The 18459-nt window shown below is 35.5% G+C and overlaps 1 protein-coding gene across 1 annotated transcript in view; it reads right to left on the bottom strand.

The window, feature by feature from the left end:
- INPP4B (inositol polyphosphate-4-phosphatase type II B) overlaps window positions 1–18459 on the bottom strand; it is a 352372-nt gene that overhangs the window by 173254 nt on the left and 160659 nt on the right. Inside the window, exon 9 of the mRNA XM_007464000.1 lies at window positions 8405–8552. Coding sequence (XP_007464062.1) covers window positions 8405–8552 — 148 coding nt within the window. The remainder of the gene's footprint in view (window positions 1–8404; window positions 8553–18459) is intronic.

Raw genomic sequence — 18459 nt, 5'->3', positions numbered from 1 at the left:
TGAATGAGCTTTGCCTTATTTGTTCCTGTGGGGCTACTGTAATAACCAAACAGCAAAATAAAACACATATTTCTATCGCCAGCTTGGTGAAACTAAGCGCTCTACAGGACATCTCATTAAATGATACCAAGAATCTATAATGATGAACTTAATGGCACACAGCATCTGCCCTCAATACTAGGAGTTGGTAGGGCCAACGTGCTCTTTCCATGATAAATAATATACCGCATGGTATTCCAACTGTGCATCAACGTTGCAAGAAGAAAACTGAACAGAAGAAATAACACTCATCAGGTATGAGTCAACAGTGGAGTCCCAATGGGATTATTTTTTTATGCATCACTTTTGGATTTTTAGGACTTAAGATTTTCCTCAGAGAAAGCAAACAAGAGAGACAGAAAGAAACACAAAGAGAAACAAAGCAAAAGAGATAGAACACTATAAAAAACATCTATGAAATTCATCAGTTTGAGGTTTTATTCAGTATCTATGAGACCTAAACAGAATAGCTGACTCATTACTTTTCCCACTAATCAATGTTTCTTTAAGGTCAGTAAAGATTTTCAGTGTGATTTTATCTAAGTATGCAAATGTCAGTAGACGTCTCAAAAGTCATGTGCTTCAGCCAGGCCAAAATAAACATGGGGTAAGATGAGGCTGGAGATGTAGGTAGACAGGAGCCCTTGTTTGCCTTGTAGGCCTTGTGAAGGGGAAACCTCGTCTGGTGATAAATTTTGAAAAGAAGACCTAACGACGTTCAATGGACAGGTTGGCTCACTATGTGGTAAAATTCTAGTGTACAACTTTTTGTACAATGAGGATATTTTTGAAATAGAATTTATATGAATATATTCTAGTTCATAATTCCTAGTATATACTTTTAACATTTTTTAAATGGCACTCCTGTAGCATTATTGGTTTGAAATAATATGAACCTTTTTGAATGTAATAGTCACAAAATGCTTTAAGATAAGGTGCAAAGGTCATTTCTTTCAAAGTAGGTATATTGCTTAGAAAACTCATTTAATAGTGTGATAATATTTAAGTTAGCATGTAGAACATGTCTCTGAAATGTAACTCTGTGCAGCAACTAGGCTTTCAACCTGGGATTTCAAAGTATCTTACTATTTTTTTGCATATATAAGAATATACTGCATTCAAGAAATAGTTTTAAGACTAGACAGATAGACAAACAGATAGATACACATCATAGGTCTGTAATATAGCTCTAAAAATGAAGAATATAGAATATTTGAAATATATAGTATTGAACAAAACAGTGTCTTCATTGACATAAAATATTTTATCATCATGAATTTAGTATATGTACGATATTTACAAACACTAATATCTAAGAGAAAGCATTCACATTCTCTAAAAGAAGTGCTAGCAAGATTTTTATTTAAACTTTCTATGTCTCAAGTTCTATTACATTTTCCCTACTAAAGGGTTTGGTTCAGATGTTTATATTTTATTTACAAGATTGTTCCTCTGCCTGGTACACACAAATATTTATGTCTTATATAAAACCTAAGGACATCTTAAAGTTAATTGTTATAAATTATTCTTATCCTTTCTTTTAGACTCCCAAAATTATATTCAAGGAAGTTTCTCTCCTTCCTCACCCCTGGGACCAATGAAGAAAAATATATAGAGAGAAGAAATGAAGCAGGAGAAAAAGAGAAAAATACATGATATAAATCAAACTAATTTTTTCCTGGGGAGTTTTATGGACCATGAGGTTCATTGTCACTGAAATACCTCATTTCTTTAAAACTCTTGTACCATAATAAGTTTTCAAACATCATATTATAATGTAGAAAAGTATATGTTTTGATAAAACCAAACACCCTATGGCCACCCAAGCCTCCCATCTAAACATATATGTGTGCACACCATCATTTAATATGGTATGTGTAGCTGCCATGGAGCTTCAACGCCACAAGTTCCATCATTTCTTCTATTAACTGACATATTTCAATGTTGACTAAGCAAAGCAAACTTTTTTTTTCTTAACATCTTTATTGGAGTATAATTGCTTTACAATGGTGTGTTAGTTTCTGCTTTATAACAAAATGAATCAGCTATACATATACATATATCCCCATATCACTACCCTCTTGCATCTCCCTCCCTCCCACCCTCCCTGTCCCACCCCTCTAGGTGGTCACAAAGCACCGAGCTGATCTCCCTGTGCTATGCGGCTGCTTCCCACTAGCTATCTACCTTACGTTTGGTAGTGTATATATGTCCATGCCACTCTCTCCCTTCATCCCAGCTGCCCTTCCCCCTCCCCATATCCTCAAGTCCATTCTCTAGTAGGTCTGTGTCTTTATTCCCATCTTGCCCCTAGGTTCTTCATGACCATTTTTATTTATTTATTTATTTATTTTTTTTAGATTCCATATATATGTGTTAGCATACGGTATTTGTTTTTCTCTTTCTGACTTACTTCACTCTGTATGACAGACCTAGGTCCATCCACCTCACTACAAATAACTCAATTTCGTTTCTTTTTACTGATGAGTAATATTCCATTGTATATATGTGCCACATCTTCTTTATCCATTCATCTGTTGATGGACACTTAGATTGCTTCCATGTCCTGGCTATTGTAAATAGAGCTGCAATGAACACTGTGGTACATGACTCTTTTTGAATTATGGTTTTCTCAGGGTATATGCCCAGTAGTGGGATTGCTGGGTCATATGGTAGTTCTATTTTTAGTTTTTTAAGGAACCTCCCTACTGTTCTCCACAGTGGCTGTATCAATTTACATTCCTACCAACAGTGCAAGAGGGTTCCCTTTTCTCCACACCTTCTCCAGCATCTATTGTTTGTAGATTTTTTGATCATGGCCATTCTGACCAGTGTGAGGTGATACCTCAGAATGGGAGAAAATATTTGCAAATGAAGCAACTGACAAAGCATTAATCTCCAAAATTTACAAGCAGCTCATGCAGCTAAATATCAAAAAAACAAACAACCCAATCCAAAAATGGGCAGAAGACCTAAATAGACATTTCTCCAAAGAAGATATACAGATTGACGACAAACACATGAAAGAATGTTCAACATCATTAATCATTAGAGAAATGCAAATCAAAACTACAAAGCAAACTTTTGAAGTAATACAAAATCTGAAGAAAATACTCAATGTAAACAAAATACGTGGCAACACTAAAACAAGCTATAAAAATTTTATAAGTGGTAGTTTGGCAAGACCTACATAACTTGCCTGCATGCAACCCAAGGTGAATGACTGTAAAGCCTGTGGCATTATAAACACAGGCAAAAATACGCATACACACACACACACACACACACACCCCTTCTATGTATTTAGGATCTCTGAGCTGTCTTCAACATGTGCTCTCCTTTTTCTCTCCACTGCACTCACTCTATAATAAACCAGTTGTGTTTTCCCCCCCATCCTTCAAGGAGGCTAGATCAAAGAACTGGGCTACTTTATAATGCCACATCCCTTAGGTGTCACGATTATAGAATCATTTAGTAAACTTCTCAGAAGCGAGGTATTATACTGATACTTGGTAAGCTGGACCTTCCCATCTTCCCTTCCCAACACATAATTCCAGCATAGTACTTAAGAGTTTATACATCAGTGCTGTCTCCTTGATACTCCTGCTGGAAATCTGCATATTTATAACATTTTTAATCAGATTATGTGAGTCTGCAATGTGAACCATGGATCTTTTTCATTTATATTTTAAGAATTGTTCATTTATAATGTTGTGTTAATTTCTAGCGTACAGCAAAATGATGTAGTTATACATATATGTATATATTCTTTTTCAGATTCTTTTCCATTATAGGTTATTACAAGACATTGAGTATATTTCCCTGAGCTATACAGTAGGTCATTGTTGTTTACCTGTTTTATATATAGTAGTGTGTATCTGTTAATCCCAAACTCTCTGCTCTCCCTTCCCTCTGATATCACCTTTGGTAACCATAAATTTGTTTCCTATGTCTGTGAGTTTATTTCTGCTTTGTAAATAAGTTCAATTGTATCATTTGTTCATAAAAAAGTGAAACATGGATTTTAAGGAAGCAAGGCCACTGGCAGAAAAACCGTTATAGACCACTACACCATCACAGGCAAGAAATGATGGTGGTTGGGATTAGAATGGATAGAGTGAAAACATAAAAAATAAATGAATTTGAGGGAAACTGTGGAATTAGCATGATTAGAAATTGATACTTGAATGTGGAATGTGGATAGGTTTGGTGAGACAAGACAAAAATACTTATGTTTTATGTTTCTGCATTGAACTGTTGAAGAGAGGGCTGCATTTACTGAGACAGGAATTATTTGAGGGAGAATGATTTAAATGTGATACCAGGGCATGGTAATCATGGGGACCAAAAGTCTGCTTTCCACAGTGAGGCTCACGAAGATGAGGGTAGATGTAGAAAATAAAGACACAGTATTTCTTCTGGGTGGTGGGTTTAGAGTGATTTTTTTCTTCTTTTTTATATTTTCACTATTTTCTATAGTGACCATATATTATTTTTACAGAAAACAATTACCACACATTTTATATATTTTTAAAAATATGGCTTCAGGAGCAAAGCAGCAGAAAATTGCTAATATAAGCCTTTCTTCACAACAGTAAACATAACTTGTCATCTACGATTTTCTGCTTGTGAATTTTTGGGGCCTAAACCGGAATATAAAATTCAAAGTTTAGCGTTGTGAAAACACGTCACAGCCAATGCAACAGATGTTATATATCTGAACTTGAACTCAGAAGGTATTAATGCTTAGGCCAATCAGAGGGAGCCCCCAAAGAATTTAAACTCTATCACAGCCCTAAGACTTTATGTATGTACAATCTCAAAGTTAAGAAAAGTAGTTCACGTTGAGTCCAATGTCACTCTAAGGGACTAATAGCAAGGGAGTTTTTAGATGGCAGCTGTAGGCAAGGGCACTGGGTATGAGTGAGGGAAAGTAGCTGCTGCACCATTATGTCCCTGCCAACATTTACACTCCATATCATGACGGCTGAGAAGGACAACATTTTCCTCATTGATACATACAGGTATGCATTAGGCAGAGAGGCATACCACGCACACACCTGGTCCCTGACAACAAACTCACACTAACTTAGCCTGTCAAGTGTTTACCAATCCCAGACATGATAAAATTAACAATATACCCTCAAATGCCTGAGTGGGATTTCATTCTTACCGAGTTAAATAGATTACAAAACTACTAATAATGCCTTGTCTTTAAGACACAGTTGTGACTAGACATATACCTAATATTCCCTAAATTCGCTTTCTTACTTGCTATTTTCGTTCACAGTTAAATCCATACTCAAACTTAGGAAATCTCTACCTGCGAGTTTATGAGGTTGATATCAATCATAGCAGTCTTTTCAGAAAATTTTCCGTTTTCTACTCCCTTGGTAAAGGAGAGAAGTTATGTAACAAAATATTCAAATAATACCCTAATTACCCCTATGGGGAGATGACAACACACCAACACAGAGAAGTTGTAGAAAAGTTTACGTCTGGGGTGAAAAGTGAGACTGAAAGAGTCAGTGGCTCATGAAAGAAAGTGTAGGATTTTCAAAATCCAGACTTCACAGCAGTCTGACCATGTTTGCAAATTCATCATCTTGGTAACTGAGAGGAAACATCTCACTTTTGTAAAATATTTTGTACAATATTTACTATTTGGTCCTTAAGGAAAAGTTTTTGCAACCCCTGTTATACAGCTAAATTCATACTGTGCTTACTGACTTTCCTAAGGAAAAAAAAAGAAAGAAAGACTGTATGTATCTATGTCTGTGTGTCTGTCTATCTCACTGTCTATCCATCTATAACTATTTCCATCCATCCAGAGGTCCTATGAATAGGGACTTAATGGCAGCTTTTATCTACTGCTCATTTACTTACTGCTCTTCACCAACTAAAATGATATAATTTAGTTAATAGTTATTTTAAAGATTCAGAAAGTAGCTGTTTCAGTTACTTAGCATAATATAAAGTTGCCCTGGCAACTTTTTTTTTGAAGAAAAGACTCGAAGCTTTTTAAAAATTAATTCTCTCAATGTAGATTTCCAAGCATGAAAATGAAGCACCTTGTACTCTTTGCAACTACTGAAAGATAAGGGCACGATGGCACCCACAGTCTTCATCAAACCACGTAAGAAAATCCATTAAAACTGTGCTGTTGAGAGGAAGGTTGAGGTAAGTATAACACTTTCTGGGATCTGAGTAAGACTAGGGGTAAAAGAGTCCATTTGCAGTGACATGGATGGACCTAGAGATCGTCAAACTGAGTGAAGTAAGCGAGACAGAGAAAGACAAATACCATATGATATCGCTTATATGTGGAATCTAGAAAAATGGTACAAAGGAACTTATTTACAAAACAGAAATAGAGTCACGGATGTAAGAAACAAACTTACGGTTACCAGGAGGGAAAAGGGGGTAGGGATAAATTGGGAGATTGGGATTGACATATACACACTACTGTATATAAAATAGATAATTAATAAGGACCTACTGTATAGCACAGGGAACACTACTCAGCACTCTGTAACGACCGATATGGGAAAAGAATCTAAAAAAGAGTGGATACATGTATATGTATAACTGATTCACTTTGCTGTACAGCAGAAACTAACATAGCCTTGTAAATCAACTCTACTCCAATAAAAATTAAAACAAAACCAAAGAGGCCAAAAAAAGAACTTCAGAGTAAAGCTCTGTCTGGGCCGGAGATTTCCCCCAACCAAGAAAAATGTTTCAAGTCCTTCTGTAGGACAATGTCCCATTCTTACATTCTTAATTTGTTATGTTACATCATATTAATTTCATATTATAATTTAATGATTACAGTATATTAATTTATATTATATTACAAATATAATTCTTAATTTAAATTATTCTCTCAGTTGGATAGCATATATCTTCAAGGGTAGATTCTTTAAGGAAGTTCGGTGAATGACATTTTCTGAGCTTCTGCGTATTTAAGTATGTCATTTCCATTGCCTTCATTCATTAAAGAAAAGTCATAACTTGACCCTATATAATAAAGTGGGCCACAACCTTTTTCTCTCAAAAAATCAAAAACAGTAGATGTTACTCCATGGACTTCTGCAGAGAAGTAAGTATAAGGTTAGTCTGATTTTAGCATGTAAAATAAAAACCTGCATGAGTTTTCACTGTTTTCAAGTTTTTGCATGAATTGTTCTTTCCCAAGAAAGAACATTTGAGAAGAACTTATTGTGTTTGTCTTCCACATCCGAGATGTGATTTCTTAGTGTAAAATCTGTTCTTCTCTGCTGGCTCTGTGGATTTAATTTGCCTACTGCATTTTAAAATTTCATTATTCTCTCCATTATTCTTTTCGTCTCAGCATTTTTCATAAAAGGTGATGGTTCTCAACTTAGGGCTTTCTAATTCCTTTTCATAATAACCATACCTTATACTCTACTGAGATCGCTAGTCAATTTCCTTACAATCTTTCCTATTTCCCTTTTGAGTCTTCAACATGATTTTTTCTCTACTTTTCTTTAGAAAATTTTAAAGATTCATAATTGAATTTTTTTCAACACATTTTAATGGTGGGAGATTTACACAGAAAAGGTGTAATGTAAGCCACAAATGAGAGTCACACACGTGATTAAAATTTTCTAGTGGTCAGTAGTCATACGTAAGAAGTAAAAAGATATCATATTTTAGACTCCACATGATATCACTTATATGTGGAACCTAAAATATGACACAAATGAACCTATCTTTGAAACAGAGTCATGGACATAGAGAACAGTCTGGTGGTTGCTAAGGGGGAGGGGTTTGAGGAAGGGATGGAGTGGGAGTTTGGGGTTAGCAGATGTAAGCTATTATATATAGAAGGGATAAACAACAAGGTCCTACTGTATAGCACAGAAAACTATATTCAATATCCTGTGATAAACCATAATGAAAAAGAATATAAAAAATGCATATAATATCTATAACTGAATCACTTTGCTGTATAACAGAAATTAACAAGACATTGTAAATCAACTATACATCAATAAAAAATAAAATAAAATAAAAATTAAAAGTAAAAAGAGAAGCACATAAAATTAATAACATATTGTATTCAACCCCAGTATAGCCAAAATGTTAACATTTCATTATGAAATCAGTCTTTTTTTGTTTGTGTGCTATGAATTCAAAATCTGGTGTTTATACTACACTTGGCAGAACATCTCCAAGTGGACTAATCACATTTCAAGTGATTAATAGTCATACAGGGCTAGGAGCCATCATACTGGACAATGCAGATCTAGATTTTTATGTTATTATCATACTTTAAGAAAAAATATTTCATAAAAAAAATAATTAATGTAAGAGACAATCATAAATCACTTTCTCTTACCTACACAAATCTTCTTTGATTTGAAGAGAGATCAATTCCTTAGGAATATGAAAAGAAAGTATGCTCTCTGACATCTGCTCCCGGATTCGCATCCACTTATTGTCAGATGTGGGAAATCTATATAATTTACACACTGGGTTCTTTAACACTGGAAAAGGAGAAAAAAATAAAGTTAATAGTTAAATTATAAAGATATGCACTTTAGATAAAGATCAATTAACAAAATCATTAATCAGGCTACCATTCTAATATTTGATCAAAATTTTTTATCATAATCCATAGTGTAACTGAGTTTCTAAGAATTTTCTCCTTATATCTTATTTTTTTCAGTAGCTTCTTGGATATAGTCTTTATTAAATTAAAAAGTGATACATCAAATTCCAATTCATAAATGTGGCTACTATGGTGCTCTGACATACCACCTATTAATTCTTTTTCCTTCTAAAGATTTTCTTAAAGTATATGTATTTATAAATATAGATGAAAATATATGGATTTATACACCATACATGCTTTGAAAAAATACATTTCTGGATTTCTTCCAATCACTCTTAGTCAACTTTACCCACTTATATAGTAGGTGACAACTGATATATTAGAGGTTTTAAATGACCCTACTACCAAAAGTGACTTTTTTCTTAAATGTCAGAAAGGTTCATTCCTTGGCTTAAGATCTATTACAATTCAAATATTATTCATACTTTAGTGTCAATAAGTCAATAACACTTTCCTAAAACCATATATTATCAGAAGCAAGACAGGAAGACTATGAACAAGCTGAATATTTGGGATAGGTGACAGTGATTAGGGGAGAAATAACATGGTCATGTCATCAAAGATTTTAAAAGATTTAAAGAAAAAGTGTAGGGCTAGATATTAAGATAATACTTGATACATTTTTTGTGAGGCCAGCATCCCTACCACACTACCAAGCCCTATATTTCAGGGCAGGATTTTATTTCCATTGCTGTTGGATAAAGAATATAAGAGAAATATATCAAAGCTTAATGGACAACAAAATGTCAGGTCAATCACCAGTCAAGTGTCTATGATTATTTGGCTCCAGTTTACCAATGAAGCTAATTAAAAAGATAATTTGATATTGAAGTGGACGTAAGACTTTAAATAACGCCCAGCCTGGTATGTGGCCTAAGTCTCTTCAACATATGGAGTAAAATACCTTTCTCATTTTAGGGTTTTATAAGGCTGTGTCTCATTCACTACTTGGAAATATAAATATATTTCTGAGTATTAAAATGAGGAACTATTCATCTATTCTGCAACTATCATTCTCAGAGGTCCAGTCTGACAATTATCATTATCAGAATTGATACTAAATAGGAAATCTTTATTTCAAACATCTCATTCTTTAATGACCAGATTCAACGCTCCCGGCACACTTATCTACCCCTTACAAGAATTAGCTAGAATGTTCACTTGTTAAAAGCATCAACAGAAGCAAGAAGACGATAGAATATTTCCAGGATGTTGAGAGACAATATTTTAAATCTAAAGGTGTATGTCTAAAGGATTATGTTTTTGCCATAAACATGACCTTTAAGTTTCATCAATTAGATTATAACACAGATCCGTATATAAGGCTAATTATACTTATTTTCTTTCTCTTTTTAATGAGGTATAAAGGTATAATTGACATATAACATTATATTAGTTCCAGGTATAGAATGTAATGATTCAATATAATTTGTATATTTGTATATATTGTGAAATGATTACCATAATAAGTCTTGTTAACATCTGTCACCATACACTGTCACAAATTTTTTCTTGTGATAAGAACTTTAAAAATCTCTCTTAGGAACTTTCAAATATGCAATACAATATTAACTACAGTCACCAAGCTGTACATTACATCTCCATTTCTTATTTATTTTATAACTGAAAATTTATATCTTTTGACACCCTTCACCTGTTCCACCCACCACCAACCCCTGTCTCAGGTAAACACCAATTAGTTTTCTATATCTTTGAGTTCTTTTTTTTATTTGTTATGTTTTATTTTGTTTTTGCTTTTAGATTCTACATATAAGTGAGTTCATACAGTATCTGTCTTTCTCTGTCTGATATTTCACTTATCATAATGCCCTCAATGTCCCTCCATGTTGTCACAAATGGCAAGATTTCATTCTTCTTTATGGCTGAATAATATTCCGTGTGTGTGTGTGTGTGTGTGTGTGTGTGTGTGTGTATCACATTTTCTCTATCCATTCGTCAGTGGAAACTTAGGGTGTTTCCACGTCTTGGCTATTGAAAATAATAACACTGAACACTGGGATGCATATATCTTTTTGAATTAGTGTTTCCCTTTTCTTTGGATAAATACCCAGAAGTGGAATTGCTGGATCATATGGCAGTTCTGTTTTTAGTTTTTGGAGGAGTCTCCATATTGTTTTCCATAGTGGCTGCACCAATTTACATTCCCACCAACAGTGCATGAGGGTTCCCTTTTCTCCACTTCTTGCCAATAACACTTGTTATTTCTTGTATTTTTGATATCCATTCTAACAGATGTGAGGTGATATCTCATTGTGGTTTTGATTTGCATTTCCCTCATGATTAGTGATGTTGAGTAACTTTTCATGTACCTGTCGGACATCTGTGTGTCTTCTTTGTAAAAATGTCTATTCAGATCCTCTGCTCATTTTTAATCAGAATTTTTTTTCTGCTGTTACTGAGTTGTATGAGTTCTTTATATATTTTGGATATTAGCCCTTATCAGATGTATTTTCTTTTATATGAAATACAGGAACTTACAGCCAATGAAAGAAACTATGATATTTCATTCATCTTTAAAGTGACAATGTTTTAAAGATGTAAGAATTTTACTATAACCTCTATTGCCCTATCTCTAGAGGTGGAGAAGAAAAACAATGTATGTACAGAATTCAGTATATTGTAAGTCAGGTTAAACCATTTATGGGATCTCAGGAATTCTAATATAGCTAACATGATCAGGAATATAAATGTATCCTTTTATAGTAAGACAGAAACAGTCTCTGTTTCTTTTTTTTCTGTGAAATGTCCACATTTTTCCTTAGTAACCTAAGTAAATATTCAATTACTTGGGTTATCTATACTTAGTATATGCACTGCTTTTTAACCTCTGCTTTTATTTTTTTTCAGGATTACACAGAATCTTTGTATCTCCCAAACCACGGTTTAAAAACCCTTAGATTTTTCTTGCCTTTAATAAAACAATAATATTTTAGAAAATTTGTATGTTTAATTAAGTTGAAAAATATGATATTCTTTATTTTATCTGTTATCACAAAACTAGTCCTTCAACTTTTGATTTTACTGTTTTCATTTTACTGCTTTTCAGTGTATTCTAAATATAAATCTTTGTTGAAATAGAGTGGTAGAAATCAAGGACAGTATGATTAATGAGCTCCAGAACTATCCTCCGACCACCCAAGACACAACATCCAGGACCCTGTGGCAATGCTGCTGTTTTTTTAAGGAAAGCACTTGGGGCAAATAATAAACAAAAAAGTCAGGCCACACGATCTAGCCCCCCGAAAATTCCCAATAATGTCTCCTATCTAACTTTCATGCTATAGGTTCTAACCTTTTGAAAGTCATAGATCTCTGAACATTAGTATTTAACTGTACATAGTTATTAGGATCTCAATGTAGACATGGTGGAATCCACTTTACAACCAAGTCTGATCCAGTAGCATTGCTTATTGAATACCTACTACGTATAAAGCAAGAACACTTACTGTTTCTCAAAATGCCATGTAATAGATTATGACTTAGAAAATTAAAAAAATATATATGGCCTGACTTTTAATTACCATGAAATTTGTTCCAGTGGCTACAAACAGACCAGATAAGATGTTCTCAACTCAAAATTTTGCTGGGTTCATAGTGAGGAGATTTCTGCCATCCTCATATAAAAGAAAGGCAAGGTATTCATGTATCAAATATTGAACACTGGACCATAAATGATGAATGCATTTGTCGTTTTATAAATGCTTCTCCCCTATAGCAGAGATACAGTTTCAACAGTTCTGCACACACGCTCCAGCTGTGTAAATGAGCCCACCACTTTCTGCTCTGGCTTTCCACTGATGTCAAGTATTTCTTCATGTAGGAGATGCATTTCTGACCATACAATAGGCTCAACTCAGCAAAAACAACTATCTAACTTATCTATTATAAGTTCTTTTTAAATAGAGCCCTGTGTGTATTATCTTCATTTTTTTTCACTGCTTTTGCCAAAACAATTGCTAAAAATATCACATGACAGATTCTACCAAGGGGAAAAGTAGTGAAGAGATTTTGGACACCACCACAGTTTTAATAATGACTTAATAAGGATAAAGTTCTAAGATGGTCCAGATATGAATACATTCCCACTGAGATCCACCCTCTAAGGTGAACACAGGGACAGAAAGTAAATGACAGATGTTTTTCTCCTAAAATTGCAACACAACTCAAATTTCCATATCATTTATTCCAGACACTGTAAAAGGCCTTTTTAATATGGTAGCACACCACCTGCTTTTCCAGCAATTGTGAAAGCCAAGTGCTCCAGTTCTGAACTATCAAAGTAAAGATGCCAAGGAAATGTTCAACAAAGCCAAAACATAGACAGCACATTAAAAAAGGATGGCTGTTCAAGCAACCTGGGGCAGAAAAGATAAACCAGAGTGATATCATAGGGATGATCTTCTCTTTTCTGTGTCTGTGTTGGGGACATCAGTGGATTAGACAAGGAATTTTGGAAATTTGGATTCAGGGTTGAGGGGATCATCAGAATGCCAAACACTTAAGATTGTCTTTAATACAGTTCTCCAGAATAAGCTCATCTGTGATAATCTTCATGCAATTTCTTGCTTTCAGGAGGTGGTAGATGTCACATACTTAAATGGAATCTGACTTCATTGGCTTCAAGCTTTACAAAATCATTATTTTAATGTACTGTAGATTCTTGTAGAGAATCTATTCATTCTATAGCTTTTAATTAGGCAGTTGTTTAATAGTTTCATCATTCAGCCGAATGTACATGCATTGCCTATTCTCCAAATGCTACATTACACTTAGTAAAGATAAGTCTGTGTAAGCCAACTAGATAATGACATTCTCTCATTTGTAGTTGAAAATATCTTAGATTTAGATACATACATCTTAAATGTAGATTGGCTCTTTTTAAGATTAGATGAGAACTAAAAATCCTAAATAGAAATCACTACAAGACTATCCTAAGCAAGGCTTAGAAAAGAGAAAGTAAGAAAGCATGACAGGAGCTCAGAAAACACAGCAAAGAAAGATCTCTTTTAAAATAATAAAGATGAAACAAACTATTAAAAAGTAAATTCCCCCAGAATTTTAAATTACTTTTCTTTAGTTGTGTTATAAAATCTAAATTATGTTGTTGTTTGTGCTGTTTTTAAAGGAAAAAAAAAATAAGAATAGAAATAGTATATAAGCTGAGTCAGACAATGTGCTGCTTCCCTAGTCTAGCCAAACCCACAAGCTCTTGGCCTTCCATCTTCAATTCAAGGCTAAGAACAAGAAAAACTATTACAGATGCAGAATAAAACATAAAGATAACATTTGTGGGGATTTAGTCTCCAACTAGTGAAAACTGATGAGTTCAATGTGTAGAATTTGGAGCTTTGGTTTTGGGTGGTCAGAAAAGAGATTTGCTTCATTCACTCTAGTTTGAATGATTTTCCCTCTTCATTCTAATTCAGTCATTAAAGTAAAGGACAGATCTACAGAAGTGTCCTTTTCTGGTTCATATTTCAGGCTGAGCAGCCTGGAATGACCTGCGGTTCATGGAACTCAAGTTGTTTCTTGCCAATTTGCCTCTGTTCAAGGTATGCCCTGCACCTCAAAGGAACGCTCCTTTTTCCTGGCTACACATAATCATCCTATAAACTCAGCTCAGCAAGCACCTCCTCCAGGAAGCCCTTCTTGACTTCCCTCTGCTCCCTCCCTACAGTTGTTTCTCTTTTGTACTCCCCATCCCCATCTCTATCATGGTTCTTACCAGTTGTGCTATAATTGTCTGTTTACTGCTCTGTGTTCTCTATTAGAAGGTAAACTTGTGAAGGCCATGACTGTACAGTTTTCTTTGTCCTCATGTTATCTCCTGTACCTAGCACAGTGCCCAGTATATGCAAACATTCCACAGAAATGAGCTTAAACCCTACACCTCAGATGTTTCTCCTCATTACTTTCCCTAATAGATGAACAGGGCCCTGACAACTGTGTAAATTGAGAGGGGAAAATGCAAGAGGGAAGGACATAACTAAAAACCTCACTTCAAGAGAGAGCACAGGCATCAGAATGAAAGCAGGAAAAGCACAGCCGAGAGAAAGCCCTCCTCACATTTGTCCACAAAATGTTAACCTTTTGACTATATCCTCTTCTTGCCTTTATTTTTCTTCTAGTTTACCTAAGGTGGGCAGTGGAGGGGGTAATAAACTTACAACAGGAAGACAGCTGAAGTATTTAAAGGTGTCTAAGAGATGACTTCTTTGATTACTAGGCAGTGAAATTTTTGACACCATAAATATGTTAATACACAGTAATGAAAACATGAAAATTCCAGGAGCAAGGTTAATGGTGTGGACTGAGAATGCCACCTCCCATATTAGTAAACAAAAGATGTTGCAGCCATCCAGTCATCACATTACAGCCTCCCAGAGGGAGAACCCTGAGGGAACTTGGGATGGAAGCAAAGAATGCCTGCTTTCTAGCTGTCAACTGCTATAGCCACCCTGCTGGCACACCCTGAGGAGACTCAGGATAAGAAAATGCAGGATACTGGCCCCAGATAGCTGAGGTGCACATCAAAGGAACGATCTCAAAGAGCCCAGATTTTGCATCTTCCCATACATAGAAAAGCGCTAATTTCATTAACTTGAGGTGTCTGGTTTTCTCTAATTACCAATAATCTGTTGATGTTCCGACTACCTGCTCTTTGTTGCAAAAACTCCTATATATCTTGGCTCCGGCCTCGCCTCTTTGGAGCAGTTCCTCAGAGTGATCTGAGAGTCCTATCTCCAGGGGCTTGAAGTCCTAAGAATATCTGCCAAATAAAACATAACTCTCAACTTTTAGGTTGTGTGTGTGTGTTTGGGTTTTTTTTCAGTAGACAATGGACTCCATTGGATTTGTTAAAACAGCAAAGGGCAAAGAAATCTGGTGAGTAAGTAAGTATAAAGGATAAAGGGCCAATGTTATAAGCCAAGATGGTCCCATATTTTACACATCATAGGGTTATAAACACAAGGGCAAAATCTATTTAAACTAGTATGGAGAAAATACAACAGAGATATCTTTGTTAGCATAAATTGATATGATTTAAAATTTGACAAGGTAGTTGATTTAGTACCTCATGAATGAAAAGAAAAAACGGGGAATATGGGATTTGTTTTTTGGCTGGAATTACTCAGGACTCAAAATGAATATAGAGGGAAATAGTTTTCAATGTCTCTCAGAATATCTCCTAAAATATTCCGTCATGCCTTGCTTTACATGAGGTGGTAGCGAGGAGAATGTCACCCAATATTCAGTTCAGCTGTGTGGTATTGTGAACAAGGCAGTTAAAGTCTATGGTGCCATATGAGGCAGGAGAAAACTTAAAATGAGAATTTCAGGGGCTTCCCTGGTGGCGCAGTGGTTGAGGGTCCGCCTGCCAATGCAGGCGGCACGGGTTCGTGCCCCGGTCTGGGGGGATCCCACGTGCCGCGGAGTGGCTGGGCCCGTGAGCCATGGCCGCTGGGCCTGCGCGTCCGGAGCCTGTGCTCCGCAACGGGAGAGGCCACAGCAGTGAGAGGCCCGCGTACCGCAAAGAAAAAAAAAAAAAAAAAAAAAAAAGAGAATTTCATAGTAATTTTTAGGGAGAGTAATAAATTCTTTTATTTCAAACCTAAATAATTCAATTTGAACATCTTTCTCGTGGAGAGAAGAATAACAGTGCAGTTTTCTGTTACCTGAAGTGTCAATTCAAACGATAAGATATACCCATTATTAGTCATTTGACAAATATTTACTGAGTACCTATTGTATTCTGGCCCTGGAGACACAGAAATAAATAAGCAACATTTCTTCTTAAATAGCACACAATCAGGCATCTTCCGTACAGCAATAGTAGTAGATGGCTTAATCCTATTGGGGGAAAAAGAATCAAAGATATGGTGGACTATTTCGAGAAAAATTGTGATTTATCTGTGAGGCAAGAAGAAAAACACCAATAAATTCTCCAAACAGGAGGGAAATTGCCTGTGTTTAGGACTGAAAGCAGAGTAGCCCCCGCATTGTGGCTTAGATTCTAACTTACCCAGTCATGGAAATCATCGTTGTCAGATACACCCTCTGTGAGGGCAATGGACAGCACACACTTCAATGTAAAGCATGAAAGTCGTCTTTAAAAAATATCAAGGATAATTTCATGACTCAAGCAGCACTGAATTCAACCAAGAAAGATGCTGTATCAGATCGAATGCTTGCTGACAGGGGGAAACTCACTTGAAATGTGAAGATAATAGGAAACTTGGTGACAGGGCCCATTAGCTCCTCAGATTGGGCATAATAATATCAAAGTCCATGGACTGAAGTCTTCTGTAGCATTATACTTTTACAAGGAAAATTGGTAGATTCAGGAAATCTAGAGAGAATTGTCTCCTTGAGAAAAATGTTTAAAAAGCTTATCTGTGGTCAGGCTTATTAAAAATAAGTAACTCCTGAGAAAGATAACTGTAAGTGACAAAGAATAGATATGTGACTCCATGTGAGACTGATGAAAACGAATACTTTCATGAAGTATTTCTAAAACGAAGGAAGACATAGCAAAAGCTAAACTATGCTCTACAGACTTCAGACACTGAGAGCCAAAAAGGAAATCAAAGACTGTCCAGGTCAATTTGCTCATTGCAAAAGAATTGATGTCCGAAGAGGCTGATTTGTCTGGCAGGGTCACACTGCTGGTTAGCAAATTTAGGCTGGGACACCAGTTCTTCAGAAGAGTCTGTCCAGTGCTCTGATATTAAGACCACCAGAGCACATGTGTTCTTGTTCTGCTGTAGGCAAGGCACCTCAGTTGATGAGACTTAGTAGGACACCCAACTCCATGACCAGATAAGAGACTCTGCTGTCTACACTTCCCTCTGTTCAAAAATAACTTCCCCTACCCCCATGCCCCAAACAATACCTCAACAACAAACAGTGCTAAGTGCTTTCACTACCATTTGTTTAAATGAATAAACCAATAATTAAATGGGTAAATCTGTTATTTTAACAACTTTATTTGATGAACTGCAGAATTAAAAAATTAAGCAAAATGAGAACCTCACAATTCTAATACTCCACCTTCTAGTGCACTTCCTGTTTCAGAGACTATAAAAGCCAACAGCTGAAAGGAATTTGTTTTCTCCTATAACTAAGGTACTTATATATCTTTTTTATGGAATTGTAAATTCTGCCCCCTCTCCTTTTTCTCATCTCTTTTCTCCTCCTGCCTTCAACTCCCCAGGCTCCCAACATACACATTCAACTTGAGAGGCAAACAGGGCATGAAAAAGGTGAGGCCCGAGGGGGAAGAGCTCTTTCTTTGTAGTCTCACAATAGATAAGTGAATTTCCCAAGTCATGCGTTAAACCTCTAGAGATATAAATAGAATAGTGAGGACCAGCTATGAGCTATGACATCCTCTTGCACTCACTCAGGAAGAACTTCATTACTCACTTGAGACTGGCAAGTTCCATATAATACATGAATACAGAGACTTGAGAAGAATGTCAATAACTCCCTTCACCTAAAGATTTTGAAAAACTACCAGATGGGAATACAGTGGATTAATTCCAAGGTTGCTGAGTTTAGACAAATAAATAGAACAAAAGACCAAGGTACACACAGACCAAAGTCATAGGCGCAGAGTCTAGCTACATATGCTAAGTGTGCACAACACACTTAGATTTGGAACAGAAACATTTCATATATAGCACTTAGTTGTACTTTAAAATAACTTTTTTAAAAAAATCTAGCTTTTATAACATTTGACTGTCATTTAGCCTTGT

This window comes from Lipotes vexillifer, unplaced genomic scaffold (assembly GCF_000442215.2).
Source record: "Lipotes vexillifer unplaced genomic scaffold, Lipotes_vexillifer_v1.1 scaffold1293, whole genome shotgun sequence".
Taxonomy (NCBI): Eukaryota; Metazoa; Chordata; class Mammalia; order Artiodactyla; family Lipotidae; genus Lipotes; species Lipotes vexillifer.
Note: the sequence above shows the minus strand (reverse complement) of the source record. Positions and strands in the feature narration are given on the sequence as shown.